The sequence below is a fragment of the Cebus imitator genome, unplaced genomic scaffold (assembly GCF_001604975.1).
Source record: "Cebus imitator isolate Cc_AM_T3 unplaced genomic scaffold, Cebus_imitator-1.0 Scaffold93, whole genome shotgun sequence".
NCBI classification, from domain to species: domain Eukaryota; kingdom Metazoa; phylum Chordata; class Mammalia; order Primates; family Cebidae; genus Cebus; species Cebus imitator.
Genome location: NW_016107408.1, coordinates 3,544,305 through 3,569,261, shown reverse-complemented (window position 1 = coordinate 3,569,261; position 24,957 = coordinate 3,544,305). Strand labels below are relative to the sequence as shown.

Sequence of the window (24,957 nt, the reverse complement as noted above, 5' to 3'; positions counted from 1 at the left end):
CCCCCAGCAGTCTCTCCCCGCCCACTGGCTGCTTCCTGGGCCGGTCAGTGCCCGCCCCCAGCAGTCTCTCCCCACCCACTGGCTGCTTCCTGGGCCTGGGACGTTCTCTTCTGGAGGTAGGGGCCTCCAAAGATGAGAGGGGCCGTGGGGCCTTCGGCTCCCGGGGTAGAGTCTCAGGAAGGCTTGGGCCAGACACACCTTTGCCAAGGGCTCAGGGTCCCAGGGCCAGCCCGGCCTGTGGCATATTCCTTCCTTATATCCCTGCCAGTGAGCAGGATGGGGAGGTCTCCGCAGCAGCAAAAGTGGCCTGTGGCTTTGAGGGGCAGAGTGGAGGGGGCTCTGGGACCCTTGGGTTTGGGCTGGGTCAGCTCACAAACCCTCCCTCCCTCCCCTTCACACCGCCTCTTTGTTCTGCAGAAGTTGGGCTAGCAGCATGGAGGCCGATGCAGGCTGGACCTGTCCTGCAGTCCAGTGCTAGCAGAATCTGGTCCCCGTGGGCTCCTGGGGGACTTGAAGCCACGGCCCCCAGAACCCACCTATCTGCCTCTCTCCACAGCCCCTGACGAAGCGCCCACCATCCTCTCCGTGACGCCCCACACCACCACCTCCGTGCTAATCCGATGGCAGGTACAGCCCAGCAGGCAGGAAGGCTCCATGAAGACTCAGACATACTCTGCTCTGGGACTGGAAAGCCGGCAGTCCCCACCAGGGCTGCAGGGAGCCCCCAGGTTCTCTGCTGTCAGAGCACGTGGGAAGCCAGGAGAAATCCAGACGTGTGCATGTCACGGAACATTCTATGCACATGCGTGCACGCACATGCACACACACGCACACTCGCATAACACACCTTACGCTCTCCAGACAGTCACATCAGCCAGCAGCTGTCATCCCCTTCTGCAGATGACCACTGAGACTCAGGGTGGAACCCGAATGGCCCCAGGTCACATAGCCCATGAGTGGCAGGAGCAGGAGTATTAGCCTTAGGTCTGCTGAGTCCTTGGACTGGAAAGTGCTTGGGGCTCTCAGGGCCCCCAGAGCCTCTATGAAGCCACCACTGGTCAGTGAAGGGTTTCCTTATAGAGACCCATGCCCGTCACCATCGCTGTCCAAGTAGAGAGGAAATGCCCTCCTTCCTCCATACCGCTTCCAGATGCCCACAATTTGGTGGGCACTGCCATGGCCTGGGGAAGACCACTGGCAAACCTCAGCAACCAGGCTGCTCATGGGTCCTGCCCTGTGGGGCCCTCCTGTGCTCTCTGAAGTCCAGCCTTGACTCAGCGGGTCACCCACAGAGGCCCCCAAAGCACTGAACTCCCGTCACCACTTCTCCTGATCAGAGGGGCAGGCACTCGCCTTCAGCCGCCTGCTGTCCCCTAGAGAGAAAGCCCTTGAAGACAAAGCCAGGAGGGCCCCCCCCAGCCCCTCCCCAGCCTGAGACACACAGCCTCAAGGAGAGGACGTTCCCTTAGATGAACATGACCTAGTGCTCCTGTGACCAGGATGAGGCTGGAGCAACTCGGCAGAGGGGCAGGGAGGTGCCCGAAGCAGCTAGGGAAGCCATAAGGAACTAATAAAGGCTGAGCCATTTCAGCAGGGTTTTGTTTTTGTTTTTGTTTTGAGACAGTCTTGCTCTGTCACCCAGTCTAGAGTGATGTGGCACAATCTCGGCTCACTGCAGCCTCTACCTCCCAGATTCAAGTGATTCTCCTGCCTCAGCTTCCCAAGTATCTGGGATTACAGGTGCCCGCCACCACACCCAGCTAATTTTTGTATTTTTAGTGCACATGGTGTTTCACCATGTTGGCCAGGCTGGTCTCAAACTTTGACCTCAGGTGATCCGCCTACCTCGGCCTCCTAAAGTGCTGAGATTACAGACATGAGCTACCACACCCGGCCTAACCCAGCTGATTTGTATATTTTTAGCAGAGACGGGGTTTCACTGTGTTGGCCCCGCTGCTCAGCCAATTCTTTATATGCAGTATCATTGAGAAGTAGTTCCCACCTTCTCCTAAAACCTGTTCTGCAGCTGAGCTGTAGACAGGAGAAGCAGCAAAGGATAATTTGATGAAGGGGTGAGGGGTGCACTCACCCTTGCCAGTACTAAGAGTAGGAGAGGGCTCAGCTTGCAGGAAATGCCAGGAAGATTTATCCAGGTGTGAAGGCAGGGACCAGCAGGCCTGGGGAGGCTGGTGATTAGGGAGGGCAGCCTTGAAGACAAAGGAGCTGTGAAAACAGCTGTGTGTTCCAGCCCCCAGTGATGCTGTGTGATCTTGGGCAAGTTCCTTAACATCTCTGAGCTCCAGTTCCCTGCTTGGGTAAAAGACAATTACGGATTCCTGCCCTTCCCTCCTTCCAGGGAACGCTGCAGGGATGAAATCACTTCATCAGAAGTGCTTTGTAAATTTAAAATGCTCACTGTTAACTTGATTTCTTTTCCTGGTTGAAACACAGATGCTGCTCTGTGGCTGCAGGAGGCATGATAAGTGGCCATGGGGTGGGGTGGGCGGTGGTCCGGGCTCCCTCCCCATTCCCTGCTCCCTTCTCTGCAGCCGCCAGCTGAGGACAAGATCAACGGCGTCCTCCTGGGCTTCCGGATCCGGTACCGGGAGCTGCTCTATGAAGGACTGAGGGGCTTCACGCTTCGAGGCATCAACAACCCGGGGGCTACATGGGCCGAGCTTACCTGTGAGTGGCACTCAGGAGCTGGGGGAATGGGTGGGACGGGTGGTCACCCTCACCTTCCTGCTCTGGAGCTCTCAGCCCTCTGGAACCACTCTAACCTAAAACCCTGCCTCCCTCCCCTGTGTGTGCCTCTGCCTCCTCCCATCCCATTCATTCATGTGCTGGATATTTGCTGAGCACCTTCTATGGTGCTCAAGACATGAGCCCCAAGACACTGCGGGGCACACGGATAATCGAGACAGACAGGGTCCTTGCCCCTGTGGAGTTACAGGCTGGAGGAGGAGCCAGGAGAGCCAGGAAGGAAGCATTCTAGGAGGGCCAGGCAAGGCTTTCCCGGCGTGAGGCTTGCGTGGCTCTGGCGCTAACATGGAAGGACGATGCCAAGTTAGCCAGGCCAAAGGGATGGGGACAGCCTAGTGCATGGGAAGGAGCACCCTGCCCTTGAGGGAACAGAAGCCTCACCTGGTCACACCCCAAGACCAGCAGCCCTGATTCCCTCTTTTTCCTGGGGGAAGTCACTGTCCTGCCTGTCCTGGGGATCCAGCCTGCCCCCTGGAGTGAAAGAAGGAAAGCAGGGCGGCCAGGTGGAAATGTCAGGGAGAGCTGATGCCCAGGAGGTCACAGCAAGGGACAGATGTGCTCAGATTTTTGTGTTAGGAGTCACTTTGGTAGCATGAGGATAATGTCTTGGCCATGGTGGGAGGACAGGAGCCAGAGGCAGGGGCCCAGCTGCAGGCTATCTCGGTCACATAGCAAGAGAGCACGAGGTTGGAACCAAGGCCAGTCTGGGAGATGATACGTGATGGGCACAGATGCTCCAAGACCCGGGGTTTTCTTTTGGTTTGTTTTTTTGAGGTAGAGTCTTGCTCTGTTGCCCGGGCTGGAGTGTAGTGGTGCAATCTCGGCTCACTGCAACCTTCACCCGCTGGGTTCAAGTGATTCTAGGGCCTCAGCCTCCCAAGTAGTTGGGACTACAGGCACGTACCACCACGCCCAGCTAATTTTTGTGGCTTTTGTTGTTTGTTTTGTTTAGTAGAGACAGGATTCGCCATGTTGGCCAGCCTGGTCTTGAACTCCTGACCTTAAGTGATCTGCCTGCTTTGGCTTCCCAAAGTGCTGGGATTACAGGCGTGAGCCACCGTGCCTGGCCTGTTTTTGATTTTTCAAAGTAAATCAGTCACTCACATAATAATTGCTTAGTATTCCACATTGGCAGTTAGTTGGGTGTGTTTATGACAGTTAAGAGCTTTAGACAGAATGCTGCAAAGTGGTACAACCAATGAAATATTTTACAGCACGGCAGATAGCAACAATAATTAGAACCCCTTGGTACATAATGAAAGAAAAAAACTGAGGTTTTCCCGGTGGCTCAGAGCTGATGTTCATCTACACCTGGCTTGTTTGGGTCTGAAGTGCCTGTATTCACCTGAGATTTGGATTCAGATCACTAGAGGTTTTTATAAAGAGCCTCCTTCCCTAAATATCCTCCATCCACCTGTCTGGGACTCCATGATTGGTTCACAGTGGGAGAGAGCAGCAGGCAGGGGTACCCCAGAGGACCGGGTACTCAGGTGGGTATGGGACACTCCCCAGACAGACTAGCAGGGGAGTGGGTCAGTTTAAGAGCCTCTTCATTTTCCTTTTTTTTTTTCTCTGAGATGGAGTTTCACTCTTGTTGCCCAAGCTGGCGTACAATGGTGTGATCTCAGCTCACTGCAATCTCTGCCTCCCGGGTTCAAATAATTCTCCTGCCTCAGCCTCCCAAGTAGCTGGGATTACAGGTGCATGCCACCACACCCAGCTAATTTTTTGTATTTTTAGTAGAGACAAGGTTTCACCATGTTGGCCAGGCTGGTCTCGAACTCCTGACCTTATGATCCACCCACCTCAGCCTCCCAAAGTGCTGGGATTACAGGTACGAGCCACTGCGCCTAGCCCTCTCTTCTTTTTTATAAGGACACAAGTAATTGGATTTAGGGCCAGTCCCAAGTAGATGGAATTACAGGCACCCACTGTCACACCCAGTTAATTTTTGTATTTTTAGTAGAGATGGGGTTTCACCATGTTAGCCAGGCTGATCTCAAACCCCTAACCTCAGGGGATCCACCTGCTTCAACCCTACAAGGTGCCGGGATACAGGCATGAGCCACTACACCTGGCCTTTTTTCCTTTTTGAGATGAAAGGAGTCTTGCACTGTTGCCTAGGCTGGAGTGAAGTGGCGTGATTTCAGGGCTCACTGCAACCTCTGCCTTCCACGTTCAAGTGATTCTCCTGCCTCGGCCTCCCCAGTAGCTGGAACTACAGACACATACCACTAGCTAATGTTTGTGTTTTTAGTAAAGATAGGATTTCTCTGTGTTGGCCAGGCTGGTCTCGAACTCCTGACCCCAGGTGATCCACCAGCCTTGGCTTCCCAAAGTGCTGAGATTACAGGCATGAGCCACCATGCTCAGCCTAGCACCTACATTTTCATGTTTCCTTCCTTAGTTCTCCCAAGCCTTTTGTGCCTTGTCTTATAGTGAGTTAGCAGGCAACAAAATGATTGAGCATGTAGCAAAGGAATATTGATAGAAAAACTCAGAAGCAGCTGATCCAACAGCTTGCGTTTTTGGTGGAGATTTTTTCCTTTTTCTCTTTTTTTCTTTTTTTTTTTTTTTTTTTTTTTCGCCCTTTTTTTTTTTTTTTTTTTTTTTTTTTTTTCCTGTGTATAATACAGTCATATTTCCTAGTAGTAAAATTGTTTCTGGTTCATATGAGGAAATTAACAACTGCAGTATTTCATGATGGTTTCCAGGAGCTCTGCCTGAAACAAGGAAGAGAGTTGAGGTGAGAGGGTCTCCCAGAGCTGTCCCCAGAGATCCTGGGCTCCAGGGGGCTCCAGGTACCATGTCACCTTGGGCCAGTGCACACCAAGGTGGGGGCAGACTGTTGGGGGAGCCTTCACCTCCCCCCACCCCACCACATGGTTATCCTGGCCCCTAACCTAGCATTGGAAATCTGGAAACACTCTTCCTGTCTGTTCGTGCTGTCAGCCCCGCCTGGCTGGGGTTTCTTTGTGGAGTGGGGATGTGTGTGCACTAACCTCCTCTGTCTGCTGTCTCCCTCTGTGCCCCCGCCCCGACACCCCCACCCATAGCCATGTACTCCATGCGGAACCTGAGCCGGCCCAGCCTCACGCAGTACGAGCTGGACAGTAAGTCTCTTGCTTGCATGGTGGCTTCCTCGCAGGCCCAGGCCTCCCACGGGGAGTAGGAGTGGGGCCTCGAGAGATCTGATCAAGGCTGAGGGGTGTGCCCACCCCAGGGGGCTTGAGGAATGGGACCGCCCAGAACACAAGCGATAGCCCTAAACACACGACAAAGCAGGCGGTTGCCAGGGAACGTCTCCTTCACACCTGCCCTCTGTCAGGTGTGGGCTGGAAAATGAAGGTCTGTCCCTGTGCTCTGCTGGGTCAGGGGACAGTGACAGCAGGGGCTGCAGCAGGAGCTAGTGGACACTGCTGGGTATGTGAGCAGGCGTTCACGTGGCTGCTGCCCCACCCAGTCCCACTGAAGGCACTTCTCGGCCCAGCTGGGTCTTACGGTCTGGGCCCACACCCGGAGGGAGGTGACAGCAGTTTTAGTCACCTGCGTCCATTGTCCTCCCACGCACCAGGCATGTTCCCGCTGCTGGCACACCCTAGCCCTTGATCTTTCTCTAAAGCCCCAGCCATGGTTCTTCCTGAGACCCAGGGCCTTGCACAAGAGGGTTTCATGCTCAGGGGAAAATAGCACTGATTTAAGGCTAAGTCCTCTTCCTCCTTCCACCAGTGGCCAACACAGTCTACATAGACAGCTAGGCAAGGGTGACACCCCTCTCATAGCCCTGTTGAAGGGTAGACTCTACCCAGGGAAGGGAGTAGGGACGGGGAACCCAGAGAAGAGTGGAGAGGGTGAGAGAACCTTTCAGCCACCGGGGACAGTGACCGAGCCCGTTTCTTGCAGCTGTGTCCCTTTTCCAAGTTCTGCCAGGCGTTCCCAGGCAAGCACTTGGCAGAAACATCAGGTTTCTTAGTGCAGAATTCACATCCATCGCGCCCCTGTCCCCTGGAGCTGAGCCTCACTGTGTAACGAGTTGGTGGAGGGGGACTGAGGGGGCCTAGACTGGGGACTCTGGGCATCTGTCACAGTGGGGAAAGAGGACAGGCTGGGGGTAGGGGATGATGCTATGGCCAGGCGTGCCCAGGGCAGCTTTGGTTTACACTGGTTGTCCCAGTGTAAATATTCATAATGCATTTCAGTCTCAAAAGTGTCCAGTTAGACGGTAAAATGTATGGTCACCCTAAGCCAGGAGGTCAACCAGCATCGCCCTATGTCCAGATTGGCATGGAGCATCCCCGGGGAGCCCCGCCTCTCACCTCCTTCTTCCTGCACCTTCACACAGCGGGCTAGAATGCAAGGGTGCCTCATTCCTCCCCCACAGCCTCCATCCTCCCTGGGGGACACCTTCCTAGGAGGGACAGTGACCTCAGTGTGCCTCCCCTCCCCCACTCTTCCCCACAGACCTTAACAAGCACAGGCGGTACGAGATACGAATGAGCGTGTACAATGCCGTGGGCGAGGGGCCCTCCAGCCCCCCACACGAGGTCTTTGTGGGGGAGGCAGGTGAGCGGCGTCAGCCCTGTCCGGCCCCACATGCCTTTCCCAGCCCTACCCCGTCCAGCCGGAAGAGATGGGATCTGGGATTCCCACCCCACCCCAGCCACCTCCCCTCCCAGGTTTACTTGCACGCTCACTCCCTATCCCACATGCCCTCCAGTGCCCACAGCAGCACCTCGTAATGTGGTCGTCCACGGTGCCACGGCCACACAGCTGGACGTGACTTGGGAGCCACCTCCGCTGGACAGCCAGAATGGAGACATCCAGGGGTACAAGGTAGGGTGCCCTTGGGCAAAGCGAAGGGGGGCATGGACGAGGGACCAGGTCAGGGGCTGGGGAGTGAGTGACAGGTGGTAATCGGGACAGGTGTCTCAGGCCCTCCATTCACCCAGCCAGGTCCTCAGCCCTTGAGACTCTGCCGTACACCTACTACCTTGGTTGTTTGCACCCAATTCGCAGAAATACTGCACAGCAGGAGCTAAACCACGTCCATCCCCTCCAGCCTCCTAAGGGCAGGCTGAACTTAGGCGCTGGAAACCCCAGCTATGCCTCGGCTCGTACCGCCTCTGAGCAGCACACACCCCTCCCTGCCACTCCCCAGCCCCATACACAACTTCGGACCACTCCAAGGGGCTTCTGGCCCCGTAATTACAACGTTGATACTAATCAGATGGCCAATTAGCAAAGCATCACTGCCTAGTATTTGGAAATCTCTGTTTAAAAATCATTTCTGGCCAGGCACAGCGGCTCACACCTGTAATCCCAGCATTTTGGGAGACCAAGGCAGGTGGATCACCTCGAGGTCAGGAGTTTGAGACTAGCCTGGCCAACATGGTGAAACTCCTTCTTTACTAAAAATACAAAAATTATCTGGGCATGGTGGTGGGCGCCAGTAATCTTAGCTATTTGGCAGGCTGAGGCAGGAGAATCGCTTGAACCCAGGAAGCAGAGGTTAGAGTGGGCCAAAAATGCGCCACTGTACTCAAGGCTGGGTGACAGAGACTCTGTCTCAAAAAAAAAATGAAATTAAAATTAAAAATCATTTCTAGGGCTACCTGTGGTGGTTCACACCTGTAATCCCAGCACTTTGGGAGGCCGAAGTGGACGGACTGCTTGAGCCCAGGAGCTGGAGACCAGCCTGGGTAACAGAGTGATACCCCAACTCTACCAAAAAAAATACAAAAATTAGGTGTGGCGGCATGCGCCCATAGTCCCAGCTACTCTGGAGGCTGAGGTGGGAGGACTGCCTGAGCCAGCAGGGCAGAGGTTACAGTGAGCCACAATGGAGCCATTGTACTCCAGCCTGGTAACAGAGTGAGACGCTATCTCAAAAAATTAAAAACAATCAGGCCGGGCACGGTGGCTCATGCCTGTAATCCCAGCACTTTGGGAGGCTGAGGTGGGCAGATCACAAGGTTAGGAGTTCAAGACCAGCCTGACTAACATGGTGAAACCCCGTCCCTAGGAAAAAAAAAAAAAGAAAAAAAAATTTTTAAATCATTTCTAGGTTGTGGACAATGTCCTGTGCTATGATAGAATTCAGTTTCTCCCCAATATTCACAAAGCCCTTTGGAACTCTTGGATCTTCATGAAAGGCCCATGAAGCTGGGAGGATATGGGTTTTTATGTTCATTACACAATTGAGGAAACTGAGTTTCAATTTAGATGACCTGGTGAGGTCACAAAAATAGAAGGCAAGCCGGGCACAGTAATCCCAGCTCACACCTGTAATCCCAGCACTTCGGGAGGCCAAGGCAGGCAGATCACCTGAGGTTGGGAGTTCGAGACCAGCCTGACCAACATGGAGAAACCTAGTCTCTACTAAGAATATAAAATTAGCCAGGCGTGTTGGTACATGCCTGTAATCCCAGCTACTCAGGAGGCTGGGGCAGGAGAATTGCTTGAACCCGGCAGGCAGAGGTTTCGGTGAGCCAAGATTGTGCCATTGCACTCCAGCTTAGGCAACAAGAGTAAAACTCCATCTCCAAAACAATAAAAAAACAGGGCAGGCAGCAGAGTCAGATTCCAAGTCTGCCCGCTCTTACCCCACAGGGGGTAGAGAGGAAGCATTGGCCACGTGAGCGCTAGGGGAAGTGGATTTAAAAAGGAACATGAACCACTGAGCCCAGCCCTTCACAACCCATTTAAAATATCAAACCTTGGCTGGGCGTGGCGGCTCATGCCTGTAATCCCAGCACTTTGGGAGGCTGAGGCAGGCAGATTACCTGAGGGTTAGGAGTTCAAGACCCATTTGGCCAACATAGCAAAACCCTGTCTCTACTAAAAATATAAAAATTAGCCGGGTGGTAGTGGGTGCATGTAGTCCCAGCTACTCAGGAGGCTGAGGCAGAAGAATTGCTTGAACCCGGGAGGCAGAGGCTGCCGTGCGCCAAGATCACACCACTGCGCTCCAGCCTGGGCAACAGAGTGAGACTCCATCTCCAAAATAAAAGAGGAACACGTCTGCCTGGCTGGAGCAGCTGGAACACGTAGCCCTTAGCTGTATCCGCCTCCCGCACCAGTGTCCAGCTGACTCTCATTCCTGATGGTTGGATGTTACTGCAGAGAAGAGCCCCAGTGCCAGGGGCTAAGTGGGAAGTAGGGGAGACGCAAGGCACCTCATCTCACAGGTGGAAGAAGTGTCAGCAAAGGGAAGGAGCTTACCCGAGTCACACAGCTCGTTAATATAGGTAGCCCGATTTAGGACGGAATCCAGCATGGGAGTCTCGTTCCATCTGGGGTGAAGGAGGAGGAAGGAAGGAGGACACCCCTCAAGGTGTTGCCCAGGAGCACCAGCTGGGAAAACTATTGTCCTGCTCTATGCCTCCCATGGGAAAAGAAAGGGGCCAGGGCCGTGCCAGAAGCAGTTTGGCAGCCACCACACTGTCGAGTTAATATACAGACCCAGAAAAATGTGTGGGCGCACACCACCATACAGAATCCAGCAGATGTCTACGTGTTCCAGAAAACACGACCTGTACCTGAGCGGCAACTGTGGACATGAACGGAGAAAGCGCTGTCTCCTGGACATGTGATGACCCATGTGTGGACATCAACATTCATGAGCATCGGTGATGTATTAACTTCAACCAATGAGCACCGCAAAGCAGATACTGTGTTCCAGTTACTGCACACGGCTGGAGCATGGAGCACATTCATGCACATCCTGAGAGTTCCAGTCTTTCAGTTGGTCAATGACACATGTTTACTGAGCGGTTACTGTATGCCCAGCATTGTTCTCAGAGCTGGGAATACAGCAGTGAGCAGGGACACTGTGAGCTTAGATGTTCAGGAGAAAAGACCAATAATGGACAAAATAAATAATACTGCCAGGTGGTGGTAAACGAAGCAGGTTAGGGGAGAGCCAGATCCATGGGGAGGTTTGAATTTTTTGTTTGTTTTGTTTTGTTTTTTGAGACGGGAGTCTCACTCTGTCGCCAGGCTGGAGTGCAGTGGCGTGATCTTGGCTCACTGCAACCTCTGCCTCCCAGGTTCAAGCAATTCTCCTGCCTCAGTCTCCTGAGTAGCTGGGACTACAGCTGCGCACCACCAAGCTAATTTTTGTATTATTAGTGGAGATGGGTTTCATCATGTTGGCCAGGCTGGTCTCGAACTCCTGACCTCACGTGATCTGCCTGCCTTGGCCTCAGCAAGCTCATGCCTGTAATCCCAGCAATTTAGGAGGCCGAGGGCAGATCACGTGAGGTCAGAAGTTGGAGACCAGCCTGGCCAACATGGTGAAACCCTGTCTCTACTAAAAGCACAAAAATTAGCTGTCTCTACTAAATATACAGGCATGGTGACAGGTGCCTGTAATCTATACTAATAATACAAAAATTAGCTTGGTGGTGCGCAGCTGTAGTCCCACCACCCAGCTAATTTTCGTATTTTTAGGAGAGACAGGGTTTCACTATGTTAGCCAGGATGATCTTAATCTCTTGACCTCATGATCTGCCCGCCTCAGCCTCCCAAAGTGCTGGGACTACAGGTATGAGCCACCATACCTGGCCTGAATTTTTTTTTTCCTGAGACAGAGTCTTGCTCTGTCACCCAGGCTGAAGTGCAGTGGTGCAATCTTGGCTCACTGAAACCTCCACTTCCCAGGCTCAAGTGATTCTCCCACCTTAGCCTCCCAAGTAGCTAGGATTACGGGCACCTGTCACCATGCCTGTATATTTAGTAGAGACAGCTAATTTTTGTGCTTTTAGTAGAGATGGGGTTTCACCATGTTGGCCAGGCTGGTCTCCAACTTCTGACCTCAGGTGATCTGCCCTCGGCCTCCTAAATTGCTGGGATTACAGGCATGAGCTTGCTGAGGCCAAGACAGGCAGATCACTTGAGGTCAGGAGTTTGAGACCAGCCTGGCCAACATGATGAAACCCATCTCCACTAATACAAAAATTAGGCCAGGCACAGTGGCTCACACCTGTAATCACTGCATTTTGGGAGGTTGAGGTGGGTAGATCACCTGAGGTCAGGATGAGACTGGCCTGGCCAACATTATGAAACCCCATCTCTATTAAAAATACAAAAAATTAATTGGGCATAGTGGTGCACGCCTGTAATCCCAGCAACTCAGGAAGCTGAGGCAGGGGAATCACTTGAACCCAGAAGGCGGAGGTTGCAGTGAGCCAGTATCATGCCACTGCACTCCAGCCTGGGTGACAGAGCGAGACTCCATCTCAAAAAGAAAAAGAAGATATACTCATGGTCAACAGGTATCTGAGAAGGTGTTCAGCATCGCTAAACATCAGAAAAATGAAATCAAAACCACAGTGAGATATCCCATGACACCTGCAAGAATGGCTATCATCAGGCCGGGCGCGGTGGCTCAAGCCTGTAATCCCAGCACTTTGGGAGGCCGAGCCGGGTGGATCACGAGGTCAAGAGATCGAGACCATCCTGGTCAACATGGTGAAACCCCGTCTCTACTAAAAATACAAAAACATTAGCTGGGCATGGTGGCGCGTGCCTGTAATCCCAGCTACTCAGGAGAATTGCCTGAACCCAGGAGGCGGAGGTTGCGGTGAGCTGAGATCGCGCCATTGCACTCCAGCCTGGGTAACAAGAGTGAAACTCCGTCTCAAAAAAAAAAAAAAAAAGAATGGCTATCATCAAAATGTCAAGAGATAAGTGTTGGTGAGGGTGTGGGGAAAAGGGAACCTTTGCACACTGTTGGTGAGAATGTAAATCAGTACCGCCATTGTGGATAACAGTATGGAGGTTCCGAAGAAAATTAAAAATAGAACACCAGTGATCCAGCAATCCCACTACTGGGTGTTTATCCAAAGGAATTGAAACGAGGCTCTTGAAGAGCTATCTACAGTCCCATGTTAATTCCAGCATCGTTCACAGCAGCCAAGATGTGGAAATAGCCTAAATGTCTGTGAACAGATGAATGAATGAAGAAAATGTGGTTTATACACAACGGAATACTGTCCAGCCTTGAAGGGAATCCTGCTGCTGGCAACAGTGTGGGTGGACCTGCAGGATATTACACTAAACGAAATGAACCAAGCACAGAGAGACAAATACTGCAATGACCTCACATATACGTGGAATCTCAAATAAACTCATAGAAACAGGGTGGAATGGTGGTCGCTGGAGTGAGGGAAGTAGGGAGGCGGTCACAGCATACAGCACTTCAGGTAGGCAGAATGAATCCAGTCTGGATCTAATGTACAGCATGGTGATGATAGTTAATGATACTATATTGTACATTTGAAATTTGCTCAGAAGGTTGTTACCACCAAAAGATGATGAACATGTTAATTAGTTTGATTGTGGTAATCACTTCATAATGCATATGTATATCAGAACACCGTGTCATATATCTTAAATCCATACAGATTTTTTTTTTTTTTGAGATGGAGTCTCACTCTGCCACCCAGGCTGGAGTACAGTGGCATGATCTCCACTCAGTGCAACCTCTTCCTCCTGGGTTCAAGCAATTCTCCTGCCTCAGCCTCCCGAGTAGCTGGGATTACAGGTGCCCACCACCATGCCCGGCTATATACAGATTTTATTTGTCAGTTATACCTCAATAAAGCTGAAAAAGAAAAGAAAGGGCAGGGAATTGGACATGGCAAATGGCAGATGGTGATTATAAGGGTGCACCATGCCTCGCTTGGTCCACATAAGGCATTTATTCATCCAGCAGATATTTATTGAGCACAATGGGTGTGCCAGCCATGATTCTAGGTGTTTGGGTCCCAAGGGAGCCACATGACCTGAGATGCCTCCCCTCTGGGGCGTGCATTCTGGCAGACTCCTGGTTACCCATCAGAGCGCACTGCAGCTCAGCAGCGTGCCCCGGGGGGACCAGGATCTGGGCTCAGTCCATGTACGTCCTTTGCGCAAGTGTCATCCCTCTCACTGTTAATCATCAGCTAACAAGGTCTGCAGAATGCAGCACACGCAAACAAGGTGCACCTGCTGGGGTGCCTGGTTTATGAAGATAGCTGTCCCTGGGTCCTAGGCCCCGCCCACCCTCACCCAAGGGCAGGAGTGCAGACATTGGCCCTTCCTCTCCTCCACCTCTCCGGTGGACAGCTCCCACAGGCAGGGCAGAAATGCATCCCGAGGTATGTTTCCTCTTTTCATGCCTTCTCCTGACCCCATTTTTTAAATTTTAAGATGGAATCTTGCTCTTTCACCCAGGCTGCAGTGTGTTGGCACGATCTTGGCTCACTGAAGCCTCCGCCTCCCGGGTTCAAGTGATTCTCCCGCCTCAGTCTCCCAAGTAGCTGAGATTACAGGCACCTGTCACCATGCCTGGCTAATTTTGGTATTTTTAGTAGAGACGGGGTTTCACCATGTTGGCCAGGCTGGTCTCGAACTCCTGACCTCAGGTGATCCACCTGCCTCGGCCTTCCAAAGTGCTGGGATTACAGGTGTGAACCACCACACCCAGCCTGACCTCACATTTTCTTCCAGTTGTCACCTGTTTCTTTGGCCCCTTTACAGGAGAATTCCTCAAAAGAATCTTCCATACTCACCACCTCCAATTCCTCTGTTCTCATTCTCCCTTGAACCTGCTCCAAGTAGGTTCTTGTCCCCGCCACCCCACCAAAGCTCTTCCTGACAAAGTTGCCAATAATTCCCACGTTGCTGGTATCCAGTCAAACCACAGGCTCATCCCGCCTGACTCAGCAGCTGTGTTTGACACGTGGATCCTTCCTCCTTCCTCTCAAAGTGCTTGCTTTCCTCAGCCTCCCTCCCTGGCTGTTCCTCCCCACCAACCACTGAATGCCGGAGGCCCCCAGGAATCAGTCCATGACCCTCTTCTCCATCTAAAAGAATCCATTCATTCTCCTGGTGTGCACTCATGGAAGAGCACCTGTGTGCTGATAATGATGGACTTTTAGCGTCAGCCATGACCTTTCCAAATCCAACAGGAGCGTCATTTACCGTGGTACCCCCATTACTCTGAAAGCACGAGGGAATGACTTCATAAATGACTGTCTCCACTCTCACTTATCTACCCATATAGGAAGAATCTGCTTTTTATTTTTATTTTATTTTATTAGACGGAGTCTTGCTCTGTCACTCAGGCTGAGTGCAGTGGTGCAATCGTGGCTCACTGCAACCTCCACCTCCCAGGTTCAAGCAATCCTCCTGCCTCCGCCTCCCAAGTAGCTGGGGCTGTAAGGCACACGCCATCACTCCTGGCTAATTTTTTTTTATTTTCAGTAGAGATGGAGATCTTGTCATGTTGCCCAGGCCGGTCTGAAACTCATGGGCTCGGAGAGTCTCCTGCCTTGGCCTCCCAAAGTGCTAGGATTACAGGCATAAGCCACTGCGCCCAGCAGAATCTGTTTTTGAAAAAGGGGAGAGGGCCAGGTGCAGTGGCTCACACCTGTAATCCCAGCACTTCGGGAAGCCAAGTCAGGAGAATCACCTGAGCCCATGAGTTCAAGATCAGCCTGGGCAACATGCCAAGACCCTCATCTCTACCAAAAAAAAAAAAAAAATAGCTGTTGTGGTAGCAGTTGTGTGTAGTCAGAGCTACCTGGGGGTCTGAGGCAGGAGGATTGCTTGAACCTGAAAGTCATGATTACAGTGAGCTGAGATCATGCCACTGCACTCCAGTTTGGGTGAAAAGTGAGACCCAAATAAATAAAAGTAAACAGTCTCAAAATAAAATAAAAGTAAACAAAATAAAAAGGGGGAGAGGGTCAGACACAGTGGCTCATGCCTGTAATCTCAGCAGTTTGAGAAGCGAAGGTGGTTGGATGGCTTGAGCCCAGGAGTTTGAGACCAGCCTGGGAAACATGGCAAGACCCCGTCTCTACAAAAAAATGGAAAACTTAGCTGAGTGTGGTGGTGCACACCGGTAGTCCTAGCTACTCAGGAGGCTGAGGTGGGAGGCTGGCTTGCACCCAGGAGGTGGAGGCTGCAGTGAGCTGTGATCGTGCCACTGCACTCCAGCCTGGGCAACAGAATGAGACCTGTCTCCAATAAATAAATAATGGGGAGAGGGATTGGAGAACAGCAATGATTTCCTAGTAACAACGTGTCCTAACTGCCACTCACACATGCCAGTGGGGACTCTCTTATTAGCTCTTTCTCATTTTATGGGCTTCCTCCAGGGAAACGAAAAATTGAAAAGCCAGTAACATGCAGAAATCTCATCAGCCAGCAGGGGGCGCCAAATGACCTCCAATTCTGCACGTGGGCCAGGCCGGCTGGCCAATCTGGCTAGCCTCAGTCCTGGAACTAGCATAAGAATCTTCCATATTTCGCTGAGAAGTGTTAACACCCACTGCATAGGAGGTGACTGAACACCATAGAGCGTCGGCTGTGTTCCCGGCCTAAAACCTGCAGCCACAAGGAGCCTAAGGAAATTGGCCAAGTACCTGGGTGAAATCCTTAGAGCCTGCACCCCTCACGTTGACCCCAGGAAGTGCGTGTCCTTGACCTCACTGAATGTGCAGCAAAACTGCAGCTCCCAGAAGTCACCTGGCCAGTCCCACTGCTGTACACGGTGCAGCTGGGATTCAGCCCCCTGCTCCTGCCATCTTGGCCTGGGCCTTCCTCTGAGCCAGCCTCATTCCTGTTAACCAGTAGCTGCTAATGCAGCAGGCCTGGGGTGGCCCTGAGACCCTGCATCCCTCACCAGCCCCAGGTGACGTGAGGTCACCACCGCGTGTGTCACACTCTGTCTGGGTAGGCTCTACACTGCCTCATCTCCCCAGCTCAGCTTCCCATAGGATGGATTTGCTTTATTCCTCTGGGAACCATAGTGAGCACTGATATGCCAGTGCTATGCTAAATCCTCCAGGCATGACGGGAAACAAAGACACCTGGGGCCATGCCCTGGAATTTTCTGTTCTGCGGAGACCAGGGTCTTGGCAGTGAAAAGGAAAGCCCCAGAAAGGTCTTTGAAACGGTTCTTGGCTGGGCGTGGTGGCTCACCCCTGTAATCCCAGCACTTTGGGAGGCAAGGCAGGTGGATCGCCTGAGCTCAAGAGTTTGGGACCAGCTTGACCAATATGGTGAAACCCCATCTCTAATAAAAATTTTTTTAAAAATTTAGCAGGGCATAGTGGTGGGCACCTGTAGTCCCAGCTACTCGAGAGGTTGAGACAGGAGAATCACTTCAACCCAGGAGGCGGAGGTTGCAGTGAGCTGAGATCGCACCACTGCACTCTTGCCTGGGCACTGTCGTCTGAACGAGAGGTCCATCTTAAAAGAAAAGAATAAAAAAATAGTTCTTAAAGACTTTTTTTTTTAGATGGAGTTTTGCTCTGTCACCCAGACTGGAACACAGTGGCACAATCTTGGCTCACTGCAGCCTTCACCTCCCGATTTCAAGTGATTCTCCTGCCTCAGCCTCCCAAGTAGCTGGGATGACAGGCGCCCGCCACCATTCCCAGCTAATGTTTTTGTATTTTTAGTAGAGACAGGGTTTCACCATATTGGCCAGGCTGGTCATGAACTCCTGACCTTGTGATCCGCCCTCCTCAGCATCCCAAAGTGCTGGGATTACAGACGTGAGCCACCATACCCAGCTGGCCAGGCTGGCCTTAAACTCTTGACCTCAAGTGATCCGCCTGCCTCAACCTCCCAAAGTGCTAGGATTACAGGTGTGAGCCACCGCGCCCAGCCTCTTAAAGATTTCTCTACCGTTTTCTAGGTGACTCACAGCAATGAAGGTGTCTCTTAGACTCCAAGTCAGCAGGGGCAGGAGGGACACTCAGTGCCCCTGTTTCCCTCATTCCTACGGTCTTCTGTCCCCACAGATTTATTTCTGGGAAGCCCAGCAGCAGAACCTCACGGAGCGGGTGAAGACACTTTTCCTGGCTGAGAACAGTGTGAAGCTCAAGAACTTGACCGGCTACACTGCCTACATGGTCAGCGTGGCTGCCTTTAACGCCGCTGGGGATGGGCCTCGGAGCACCCCCACCCAAGGCCAGACCCAGCAAGCAGGTGGGAGAGGGGGCCCCAAGGAGGGGTGGGTCGGCCATGGCTGGGGACGTGGGGAAGGGGTTTGCAAGAGAGCCCACCCATCATCTGGGCTTTTGGGAGGTGTGGACACAGCTGCCTTATCCTATCCCCCTGAGGATCTGGGCGTGGTGCCCAGGTGCCTGGAGACACCCTCCCGAGTGGGAGAGCCCATGCTCAGAAAAAAGAAACTGTCCCCATAAGCCCTGAGAAAGCCCACATCTCATGCCTGTCCTCCCCACCCTTCACCCTGCCTGGCAGATGGACATCAGTACCCCAGCCCCTCCCAACCAGCCTACTTCCGCTCCCTGCCTTCTTCCCACCTGCCTTTCCTCTGACTCTCTGGCTTTGTTCATTCCACAAATACTGAGTGTCTTTTATGAGCCCACTCCATGCTAGATGCTACGGACACAATGGTGAGACCAACAAGCCAACAAGGTCCCTGCCCTAGTGCAGGGGACAGGTCATAAGCAAGTTGATCTAAATACAGACAGGGGTCAGGACAGGCGATCTAAGGGTGAAGGAGTGGGTGGGTGGGTGGCTCTGGTTAGGTTCACCCACAACGGCCTCCCTGAAAAGGTAAAATTTGAATGAGAAGAGGCCAGCAGGGACCGGGCACGGTGGCTCACTCCTGTAATCCCAGCACTTTGGGAGGCCAAGGCGAGTGGATCGCCTGAGGTCAGGAGTTCGAGACTAGCCTGGCCAACATGGTGAAACCCCGTCTCTATTAAAAATACAAAAAATTAGCAAGGCGAGGTGGTGGGTGCCTGTAATCCCAGCTACTCTGGAGGCTGAGGCAGGAGAATCACTTGAACCCAGAAGACGGAGGTTGCAGTGAGCTGAGATCGCACCACTGTACTCCAGCCTGGTAACAAAGCAAGACTCTGTCTCAAAAAAAAAAAAAGAAGAGAGAAGAGGCCAGCCATGGGTTGTCAGGAGGTGGCAGAACGTGTTGGGGGTTCCAGACAAAGGGAGCAGCAGGTGCCAAGGCCTGGTGGCTGGAGAGGAACCAGGGAACATAGAGAAAATCAGGTGGCTTGCAAGAAAATGGGGTGGGAGCTTGGGCTGGGGGATTGGGATTGGGGTTAACTATAATAAGAACAATGGGCCAAGAGTGGTGGCTCACACCTGTAATCCCAGCACTTTGGGAGACTGAAGTGGGCAAATCATTTGAGGTCAGGGGTTCGAGACCAGCCTGGCCAACATGGCAAAACTTGGTTTCTACTAAAATATAAAAATTAGTCGGGTGTGGTGGTGTATGGCTGTCATCCCAGCTACTCAGGAGGCTGAGGAAAGAGAATAGCTTGAACCCAGGAGGTGTGGGTTGCAGTGAGCTGAGATTGCGCCACTGCACTCCAGCCTTGGTGACAGAACAAGAATCTGACTAAGCAAATAAAAAATAAAACACAATGGGAAGCCATGGGAGAGCTTGAGCAGTTGAGCAACAGGGTCTGGTTTATATTTTGAGAAAGGTGCTCTGGCTGCTGGCGGGAGGTGGCCTGGCAGAGCAGAGAGACGGGGAGGGGAGATCAGGAGGCTGAAGGGTGGCGAGTGCAGAGGAGAGGGCGAGGGTGAGAATCCATCTGCCCCTGTGCAGAGCGAGCCTGGCAGTATGTGTCCAGCGCTCCACTCAGGCACTGTCGCACTTGAGCCTCCCAGAAGCCCTGGGGATGGTGGGGGCAGGTGGAACCCTCATTTCCCAATGAGCCAGGGTTGCCCAGGAAGGTATGCTACGTGTCCAGGGTCGCCCAGCCGGTCACTGAGGGAGCAGGGGCTGGAATTCTGAGAACCCAGGATTTCTGAGAACCAAGCCTTCAATCCCGGTGGACTGGAATACTGGCCCTTTGGTCCCGGCCTCCTCTAAGTGTCTTGTTCAACCTGCTGCTTCCTATGCTGTTGGTGACGTGTGGCTTTTAAAGAGCTGCAGAGGGACCAGGCATGGTGGCTCACGCCTTTGGGAGCCACCAAATCCCAGCACTTTGGGAGGCCAAGGCAGGCAGATCACAAAATCAGGAGTTCGAGACCAGCCTGGCCAATATGGTGAAACCCCTTCTCTACTAAAAATACAAAAATTAGCTGGGCGTGGTGGTGCACGCCTGTAATCCCAGCAACTCATGAGGCTGAGGCAGGAGAATTGCTTGAACCCGGGAGGCGGAGGTTTCGGTGAGTTGTGATCACACCACTGCACACCAGCCTAGGCGACAGAGCACGACTCCATCTATAAACAAAAAAACCTGCAGAGGGTACACCTGTGGAGTCAGTTCCTCATTACGACCCTCTTCGGGGGGCAAGCCCTGGCTCCAAGGGAAGCCTTTCCCTCCACTGTCCCCAGGTTCTGGCCGGGGCCAGGCTGACCATGAGCCGCTGAATGTGCAAGTCTCTCCGTCCGCCCCTGCCTGTCCGGGCCACTCTCTTGTCAGTGTCATCTGCTGGATGTGAGCCCCAGGGAACCCGAGGCTTCCGTCACTGCAGCAACAGGACAACTTGTTCTGTCCCACGTCCCGAAGCAGAGGGGAGGCAGGAAGGGCCCCTGAGCTCACCTCCCTCCTTCAAAGACACTCGCTGACTCTGCCTCCTGGGGCTGCGGCCGGAAGCGGGTCCGGATTAGCTCTGGCTTGGTGGGGAGGCAGCTCAAGGCAATAATAGCCTGGTCCTCCTTCCAGGCCAGCTGGGGACGCCGCAGATTGGGGCGCTTCCTGCCCTTCCTCTGTCCTCCCCCTCGGAGGAGCCCCCGCCGCTGTGTTTTCAGGGTCACTGCAGGGATCTCAGTCCAAGGAAATGTTTCTCCCAGAGGGTCTGACAGTCCTTGGCATGGCTCCTTCTGACTGCGTGGGGGCTCTGTAACAAGCCCTGGAGCCCCGGGAGGAGAGGAAGGCCACGGTCATCTGCTGGGGTTCTGGCGTCTTCTTTGTTTAGTGCCCACCAAATGTTCTGAGGCCTAGACACCCCCTACCTTCTCCTCCAGGGAAGCCAAAAGATGAGCCCCACAAAGCCAGGAAATGGCCTTGCCCCACGATGACCCTGGGGGTGTCACAGCTTGTCCCATGCTCATAGCCAGGGCTCAGAGCCACTTTGCAGGGAAAAGCCTGAATTCTGCAACTTGTGGGAAAAATAGAGTTCTCTTTCTTCCCAGTTCTTAGGACTCTGATACTGGAAAGTTGAGAGAGGAGAGGAAGGGGCCCGGTGACTTCTCCTGCTCGCCCCTTCTGCCGAGCCCTGCTCGCTTTTTCCTCCAGGGCTCAGACCCAACACTCCCGCTAGCTCCTTGAAGCTGAACCCAGGGCTTTGAACTTCCACAGAAGAAGGAAACAAAAACCCTTTGCTGTCTCCTGCAGCCCCCAGCGCTCCCAGCTCGGTCCAGTTCAGCGAGCTGACCACAACCTCGGTGAACGTGTCCTGGGAAGCACCACAGTTCCCCAATGGCATCCTGGAGGGTTATCGGCTGGTGTACGAGCCCTGCAGCCCTGTGGATGGTGAGTGGACCTCCCAGCACCTCCACAGCCCATTCACTTTGCAAGAGCTCGCTTGCATCTCGGTGCCCGTCACAGCCACTACATGTGAGTGAGAGAGCCAGTGAGAGTCTCTTCGTCTTATAAACACGGAAACTGAGTCCCAGACAAGGGAAAGGGCACTTCCAAGGTAAAATGACAGCAAGTGGAGGGCAGGGTGAGAAGAGAGCTCCAGGTCTCTGACTTCCAGGCAGAGAATTGTCAAGTATATTCTTCCTCCTTCCGCTGGAAACAGAGGAAAGGAAGGGAAACCTGAGAAGACAGGGCTCTATTGAGACCATAAAGAAGGGGGGCAGCCAGGGGTGGTGGCTCATGCCTGTAATCCCAGCCCTTTGGGAGGCCAAAGTGGGAGGATCACTTGAGCTCAGGAGTTTGAGACCAGCCTGGCCAACATGGCAAAACCCCGTCTCTACTAAAAATAGAGTGGCAGATGCCTGGAGTCCCAGCTACTTGGGAGGCTGAGGCAGGAGAATTGCTTGAACCCAGGAAGTAGAGGTTGCAGTGAGCCGAGATTGTGCCACTGCACTCCAGCTTGGACGACAGAGCGAAAATCCATCTCAAAAAAAAAAAAAAGAAAAGAAAAAGGGAGCCCCAGAGGGTCCTACCTTTGCCGTTTCCCAAACCTTAGGTTTTTCAGTGTTACTGTGGGTTAGTCCTTTAGCTTTTGTGGGAGTCGGGAACCCCTTTGAGAATCTGATGAGAATGAAAGCTTCAGAGCCTCTCCCCAGAAAGATGCACAAGACCAGGGATGTCCCTGCACCCCCACTGCCATCTGTGGACCCCAGATCAAGAGCCCTGCTCTGCAAATGACCTCACTCTTGTCCTACGCTTGATCTTAGCCAAAGGGCCAAGAAGCAATGCTCTTGTTCTTAACCCTGTTCATCTGAGTGGTCTTCGACTCCTTCCTCTGGGCCCCAGCTGGGACCCTGCCCCTTTTCTGCGCTCCTGGGATGGGCTGCGCAGCCTCTGACAATGGACATCTGGCACCTGCCAGCTCTCTACCCCCGGCAACATGCCAAGAAATCCTTGCCATTTTGTTACCAACAAGCATCCTACGAGGACGGGATTGAGGCAGGAAGGGGACTGCGCTCCTCCCTGCCTGGGGCTAGTTCCAGCCAGGTGCTGGGAGTGTGGCTGGCCTCTGGGGTTACCCTCTCTCTCTCAACCCCCCCAACCACAGATCCTGGCTAGAACAAGGGGTGGAGCCCTGGGAATGTTGCTGTGAGCAGCAGTTCTGGGTCAGCCGAGGGAACAATGGCCCTCAGTCTTCCCTGCCACCACCTAGATGCCGGCAGCTCCTTCTGCAAAGTGGAGCTGTGTTAGAACACCAAGGGGAAGCTGGGCCTCAGCAGGAGATCTGGTCAGGTACAGAACCAGGGCAGGGCAGAGGACAACAGTCCCTGGGGCAAGGTACAGGGGGCGGGGGGCCAGCACAAGACCTTTTTTTTTTTTTTTGAGACAAGTCTCCCTGTGTCGCCCAGGCTGGAGTACAGCAGTGTGATCTCAGCTCATTACAACCTCCACCTCCTGGGTTCAAGCGATTTCCTGCCTCAGCCTCCCAAGTAGCTGGGAGTACAGGTGCGTGCCACCACACCCGGCTAATTTTTTTGTAATTTTAGTAGAGACGGGGTTTCACTGTGCTGGCCAGGAAGGTCTCAACCTCCTGACCTCATGATCCGCCCACCTCGGCCTCCCAAAGTGCTTGGATTATAGGTGTACGGCACTGTGCCCAGCCCACAAGCCCTTTTCGCAGGGGCCTCAACCTGACCTGTCCAGGACCCTCTCAAGTTGACATATGTAAGCTGTTTCCCTTCCAGGTCCACTGTCCAGTGGGATCTGGACTGTGTGGCTCAACTCCCTGCCCCTACATGTTCCCATCTTGCCATCATACCTCAGTTAATAAGTTCAGCAAGACAAGGCCCCACCTGGCCAGCCCAGTGTCCACACCGCAGTTCATCCTGGGTTCGCATCAGCAGCAAACCAGCCTCACAAGAACCCAGCAGCCCCCATGGTCCTGTAGGGAAAACCAAGGCCCAGGTAGATGAGGGCTTTGTTCAGAATTGTCAAGGAGCAGGTAGCCAGAGTCTCTGTTCCTGGTCCTGGGGCCCATTTCATTCTTTCAGGAAGCCCCTCTGAGCCAACACTGTTCCATCATTCAATAATCCACTTAATGGCAGGCACAGTGGCTCACACCTATAATCCCAGCACTTTGGGAGGCCGAGGCGGTAGATCACCTGAGGTCGGGAGTTTGAGACCAGCCCCGTCTCTACTAAAAATACAAAATTAGCTGGGCATGGTGGTGGGCGACTGTAATCCCAGCTACCCGGGAGGTTGAGGCAGGAGAATCACTTGAGCCCAGGAGGCGGAGGTTACAGTGAGCCAAGATCGCGCCATTGCACTCCAGCCGGGGCAATAAGAAAGAAACTCTGTCTCAAAATAATAATGATAATCCACTTAATGAATAAATATATCGGGCACCTCCATGCTCTGTTACTTCACTTAAACCTCATAACATCCCGCCTAAAATGCTTCAGACACCATCACCTGGTTAAGCCAGGTTAAGGGACATGCCAGGGCCAGCCATCACTGGGTCTGAGCCCAGCCCACTGGCTGCAAGGCCTGTCTCTCAGTGGTGACTGGTGTGCTTGATGGAGTTTGGAAATGACACTAGTCCGGCTGTCAGTCAGGAGTGTTTGGATTTGTGAAGCAGAGTGCAAACTCCTACCTCCTAAAAGCTAGCCCAAGCCTCCCCTCTAGCTGCTGGGATTTGGGGTGCTGAAACATCCTCGCTTTTGCCCTAAAAAGCTTGGTGGACTGGGCACAGTGGTTCACACCTATAATCCCAGCACTTTGAGAGGCCAAGATGAGAGGATCACTTGAGGCCAGGAGTTCGGGAGCAGGCTGGGCAACATAATGAGACCCTGTCTCTGCAAAAGTTGAAAAATTAGCCGGGCATGCTGGTACACACCTATGGTCTCAGCTACTTGGAAGGCTGAAAGTGGAAGGATGGCTTGAACCCCGGAGGTTGAGGTCACAGTGAGCCATGATTGTGCCAGTGCACTACAGCCTGGGCAACAGAGCAAGACCTCGTTTTTAAAAATATATAAAAATCGTGGCAGATACAGGTGATGGAGGGCGATGGCACTTCCTGGCTGAACTGCAAAGGTGGAGCCGGCGTGGGGCTCAGGCGTAGGACCTGGTCAAAAGTATGTCCCCCAACTCTGCACTTTTGGTATTTTCATGGAAGCACTGCCTGAAAAAGTTTATAATTCTAGTCCCATGGGATGCTGCATAGGGGAATAAAAATGGAGGTGAAACGGCTGGATGCGGTGGCTCACGCCCGTAATCCCAGCACTTTGGGAGTACAAGGCGGGCGGATCACGAGGTCAGGAGTTTGAGACCATCCTGGCCAACATGGTGAAACCCCTGGCCTACTGAAAATAGAAAAATTAGCTGGGAGTGGTGGCACGTGACTGTAATCCCAGCTACTCAAGAGGCTGAGGCAGGAGAATCACTTGAGCCTGGGAGGCGGAGGTTGCAGTGAGCTGAGATCGCACCACTGCCCTCCACCCTGGCAACAGAGCGAGATTCCATCTAAAAAAAACAAATGGGCCGGGCGCGGTGGCTCAAGCCTGTAATCCCAGCACTTTGGGAGGCCGAGGCGGGTGGATCATGAGGTCAA

General features: G+C 53.1%; 1 protein-coding gene across 1 annotated transcript in view; it reads left to right on the top strand.

Moving 5' to 3' along the window:
* The window catches only part of SDK2 (sidekick cell adhesion molecule 2), a 318,487-nt gene that overhangs the window by 266,084 nt on the left and 27,446 nt on the right, over window positions 1-24,957 (top strand). The window contains exons 32-38 of the mRNA XM_037741077.1: window positions 557-627; window positions 2,550-2,685; window positions 5,820-5,876; window positions 7,225-7,326; window positions 7,481-7,596; window positions 17,565-17,751; window positions 21,102-21,239. Coding sequence (XP_037597005.1) covers window positions 557-627; window positions 2,550-2,685; window positions 5,820-5,876; window positions 7,225-7,326; window positions 7,481-7,596; window positions 17,565-17,751; window positions 21,102-21,239 — 807 coding nt within the window. The remainder of the gene's footprint in view (window positions 1-556; window positions 628-2,549; window positions 2,686-5,819; window positions 5,877-7,224; window positions 7,327-7,480; window positions 7,597-17,564; window positions 17,752-21,101; window positions 21,240-24,957) is intronic.